This window comes from Acomys russatus, chromosome 1 (genome assembly GCF_903995435.1).
Source record: "Acomys russatus chromosome 1, mAcoRus1.1, whole genome shotgun sequence".
Lineage (NCBI taxonomy): Eukaryota > Metazoa > Chordata > Mammalia > Rodentia > Muridae > Acomys > Acomys russatus.
The window spans coordinates 120,539,364-120,543,702 of NC_067137.1; the positions used below are offsets into that span (position 1 = coordinate 120,539,364).

At 61.0% G+C, this 4,339-nt stretch overlaps 1 protein-coding gene across 2 annotated transcripts; it reads left to right on the forward strand.

Moving 5' to 3' along the window:
• The first annotated feature begins 735 nt into the window (after positions 1–735).
• On the forward strand, positions 736–3,635 carry Zbtb42 (zinc finger and BTB domain containing 42). 2 transcript variants are annotated; one of them, XM_051152250.1, is made up of 2 exons: positions 736–873; positions 1,298–3,635. In XM_051152250.1, the coding sequence occupies exon 2, from the start codon at positions 1,315–1,317 to the stop codon at positions 2,575–2,577; it is 1,263 nt and encodes a 420-aa protein (XP_051008207.1). In that variant the 5' UTR covers positions 736–873; positions 1,298–1,314; the 3' UTR covers positions 2,578–3,635. The 2 variants fall into 2 exon arrangements, with proteins under 2 accessions (XP_051008207.1, XP_051008216.1); XM_051152259.1 differs by having other exon boundaries at positions 742–873; positions 1,476–3,635.
• Positions 3,636–4,339: the final 704 nt, after the last annotated feature.

The following is a 4,339-nucleotide window of genomic DNA, read 5'->3' on the forward strand; positions in this document are numbered from 1 at the left end:
CACCCCTGGGAGACTTTCCAGCTGTCAGTGTAGCCCATGCAGCCTCAACTCCTCCAAACCTAGAGCTCTGTTCCCCCTGGAACACTCTGCCCAGGGTGCCAGCCCTGGCCTCTATCCTTGTCACCCCTCTAATCCCTGCTTGCCTAACTCTGCCGCTTCCACCCATCCCACTACATCTGCCCTATCCAGTGTCCTCTGTCACAGATCTTAGTGAGTTTGGCTGCCAGCCCAGGGTCCGCAGAGGGCGGTGATCATGTGTCAGAGACCCCAGCTCCACGGCCTGTCCCAGCCACGCTAACCTGAGCTCAAAAGAATGCTTCCTGGGTAGAAGTGAATTTCTTTTTAAGATTTGTGGTCTCCCGGTGGTGCCCTGACTGATCTGAAGGACTGTGCCTCCAAAACCGGCCCGAGGCTATTGTCAGTGACTGCGGGTGCATTGGTCCCGGGAGAAGCTGACGCCTGGGAGGTGTCTCTTTGTCCACTGGGGCAGTCCGGACCCCATGGAGGGCACAGAGACCCAGGAGACAAGTATCGCGAGAGGGTCCCGTACCCCCTCCCGCCACAGAACGCGGGCTGCTTCTAGCGGGGCCGACCGGGTGGGGCGGACAGAAAAGGGGTAGCGAGTGACCTCAGCGGCTCCGCCGCTCCGGGAAATCGCCTGTCCCGCCCCCTCCAGCCCTAACTCGGAGTTTCACTCTCCGGGGCGGGGCAAGCAGCCGGCGTTGCCCGGCCAGCCAAGTTAGTGCGCGCCCCGCCCGGCGCCGTCCGGGTCCCCGCGCCCTCCCGGCCGGGGAGCGCCGCCCGCAGCTCCGTGCGGTCCGAGCCGCACCGGAGAGCTTGCAGCACCAGCAGAGAGCTGCGCGTGTAGCTGAGGTGAGCGCAAGGGCGGGTTCCCGGCTCCGCCTGCCGCGCCGGCCGCTCCCCACGGCCCCGCTGCCATAAATGGGGCCGACGGCAGCGGTGGCAGCTGGCGGCGGCGCGGGCGGGCGGCGACTCCGGCGTCGGGGGGCGCGGCAGGCGGGCGGGCAGGCAAGGCAGCCTGAAGTCCCGACTTCAGTCCGCGCGGCTCGGCCCCTCCACTGCGCCCCGAGCCCCGCCCCGGCGGCAGAGCAGCTTCTGTTTACTTTCGATCGAGTTTTTCCTGCTCCGGGCAGGTGCCAGGGCAGCTCGGGGCTGGCGGTTGCGCGCGTCATTCTTGCTCCTCTCTGTGGGCTGCCTGCACCCGGGAAGGGCGCGTCGGGGCGAGCAGCGGCCACGGCATCCCCGGCGTGTTGACAGGCATCCCGTTTGTGCCCAGGTGATGACTGCGGTGGCATGGAGTTCCCGGAGCACGGCGTACGACTGCTGGGCCGCCTGAGACAGCAGCGGGAGCTGGGCTTCCTGTGCGACTGCACTGTCCTGGTGGGCGACGCGCGCTTCCCTGCGCACCGCGCTGTACTGGCCGCGTGCAGTGTCTACTTCCATCTCTTCTACAGGGACCAGCCCGCGAGCAGCCGCGACACAGTGCGGCTCAACGGCGACATCGTCACGGTGCCCGCCTTCAGCCGCCTGCTGGACTTCATGTACGAGGGCCGCCTGGACCTTCACAGCCTACCTGTCGAGGACGTCCTGGCAGCAGCCAGCTACCTGCACATGTATGACATCGTCAAAGTCTGCAAGGGCAGACTTAGGAAGAAGGACCCAGATCTGGAGACCCGCACGCTGGGGACAGAGCTTCCTGGTCAGCCACCACAACCCCTACCTTCCCTGTCCCCTGACTTCTGCCAAGCCGCACCAAAGGCCAAACCCCCATCTCTGGGGGTCAAGGCTGCCCATGCCCTGCCAACATATGGACCTCCGTCTTGGCAGGTCACAGGGGAGTCAAGTGGGGCCCTGGATCTGTCACTGAAGCCTGGCCCAAGACCTGAGCGGGTCCACCCACCCTGTCTCCTCCAGACATCCCTTTGCAGCTCCATACAGCCAGGGGCCCAGCCTCTGGTGAAGGCTGAGCAAGACTCTTTCTCTGAACAAGATAGCAGCGGCCCTCAGAGTCCAAACAGATCCCCACCGCCAGCCTGTGCTTCTGCAGCCAAGGGCCTGGCAGTGGACTTGGAGCCACTGCACATCCAAGGGACAGGCAGCCAGCAGCTTGGGCTGGGTGCCGAGCCAGTGGTGGACAGTGGGGAGCTGAGTCCCAGCAGGCACCTTTGCATTTGCCCACTGTGCTGCAAGCTGTTCCCTAGCACCCATGCGCTGCAGCTGCACCTCAGCGCCCACTTCCGAGAGCGGGACAGCATCCGTGCCAGGCTCTCCCCTGAGGGGGCCGTGCCCACGTGCCCACTCTGCAGCAAGACCTTCTCCTGCACCTACACGCTGAAGAGGCATGAGCGGACTCACTCCGGGGAGAAGCCCTATACATGTGTGCAGTGTGGCAAGAGCTTCCAGTACTCACACAACTTGAGCCGGCATGCCGTGGTCCACACTCGGGAGAAGCCCCATGCCTGCCGCTGGTGTGAGCGCCGATTCACACAGTCTGGGGACCTGTACCGCCATGTCCGAAAGTTCCACTATGGCCTCGTCAAGTCCTTGCTGGTGTGAAGCGTTCTTTCCGTAACCCCAAGGTGGAGGAAGGGAAGGGGCCAGGTCTCCTGGGTGGGACTTTGGGACAGAGGAAGAAACCCTACCCAAAGCTAGAAGGTTCCGCCCGCCAACCTGAACAGGAGCTTCTTGGATGGGTTGCCTCCACCTGCCCTTCGCTCTCCACCTCACACCTGAGCACAGGTTGTCTGTGCCTCATTGTCCTCGCCAGCAAGGTTCTAGGAGTGTCTAGCCTGCCCATTCACTGGGCCTGGGCTTCTCAGTGTGAGGTTATGTAGTTTTCCTCTGTCCTGGGGCTCCCCCTGACCACCCTGCTGGGCCATTTGAGAGTGTCCTTGTGTGCCTAGTGCCATGACAGAATGACTCACTCGTCAGGAAAGTCATTAGTGCAAGTGTCTTAACAGGGTGCCCCGGCCACTCCTGGTGAGTGGCAGCAGGAACCCTTGTCGAGAAGGCCTCAGGCATCACAAGTACCAGCGGTGGTCGTGGAGACACAGTGGGCCTTGCAGGAGGCATCGCTCCAGTGGGGACCCATAGCATCGTGAGGAGGGTAGCTGAAGCTGGGGGTCCCTGGAGTGACCTGTTACTGGGGTGGAACGGGGATGGAACTCTGGGCAAAGTCGGGGATTTGGAAATGGATTCTCTTTATACCGGAGCCTCCCGAGGCTCCCATGTGTCTACTGCTGGGGTCATGGAGCTGGGAATGGCAGAGCCTGCCATGAGCCAAGTGTGCCAGCAGGCTTGACCCTGGGGGTCACTCTCTGCTTTCTAAGGGTCTCCCTGGAGCTGTAGTCATTCGCAGGCACCAAACACAAGGCCAAAGCTTGTCCAGCTTAACAAGAGCAGTGTTTGCTGTGCCACCTCCCGCTGTGGGGCATGCGTAGAAGCAGCTGTCACAGGGAGACGGGAGGCAGACCCTCCCCTTTCATCTACAGCCCTGGAAGGAAGGCTGGTACCCTTGGAATGTAAAGGGCTTTGTCTTCCGACGTTGTCATGGATATGGGTCACCTTACTTTGAACACTTGCTCCCAAGCAAGCCTTGCCATCCCAGAACCTTCAGGAAGGGGATGGGGCAGGATGGGGGAGGCCTCAACCCTGCCTCAGAGCAAGTGGTAGAGATGCCTGAAACAACCTGCCACTCCCCCAACAGCGCTGTCTCTGATGATTGCAAGTGACCCAGAGGACAGAGTTAGCCATGTCTGTCATTGTGTCTTCTGCTAACACTTGATGTATTTATTTGCTTGCTTGGTCTGGAGCGAAGTGGCAGTTGGTCTCCCCGAGGTGGACAGATCCATTGTTGATCTCCTAACCATCTCTGTGCTCCTCTCATGTGTCCACGGCTGGCCTGGGAAGCTGGTGCCTGTCAGTTCAGAGAGCTGGAGAAGAGGCAGTGATGTGCTGGCTTCTGACTCCACCTCTGGAAAGGCTGGTAGGAAGGACCCTGTGATTTATGACCTGAGTGTGTTGTGTGTGTGTGTGTGTATGTGTGCACGCCCCCCCCGCCCATGTGTGTTTGTGTGTATGTGTGTGTGTGTGTGTGTGTGTGTGCGCGCGCGCAGCACTACAAGTACGCAGGCAGAGCACTGCTGCGTTGGTTTTCCTTGAGTGCTTGCTTTCCCGGGGCAGGAAGCCTGCCCTGAGTCAACACTGGACTCATTGTCTTTGGTGCACAGTTACTGTGAAGTTAACAAAGAATAAGTGACTGGTTGTGAGTTTATAACTGGCACAGTTCAGTTGTGTGTGTGTATACATCTGACTACAC

What these genes read in the sequence shown, in the direction of transcription:
- Zbtb42 (XM_051152250.1), top strand. Translation starts at nt 1,315, where the DNA reads ATGGAGTTCCCGGAGCACGGCGTACGACTGCTGGGCCGCCTGAGACAG.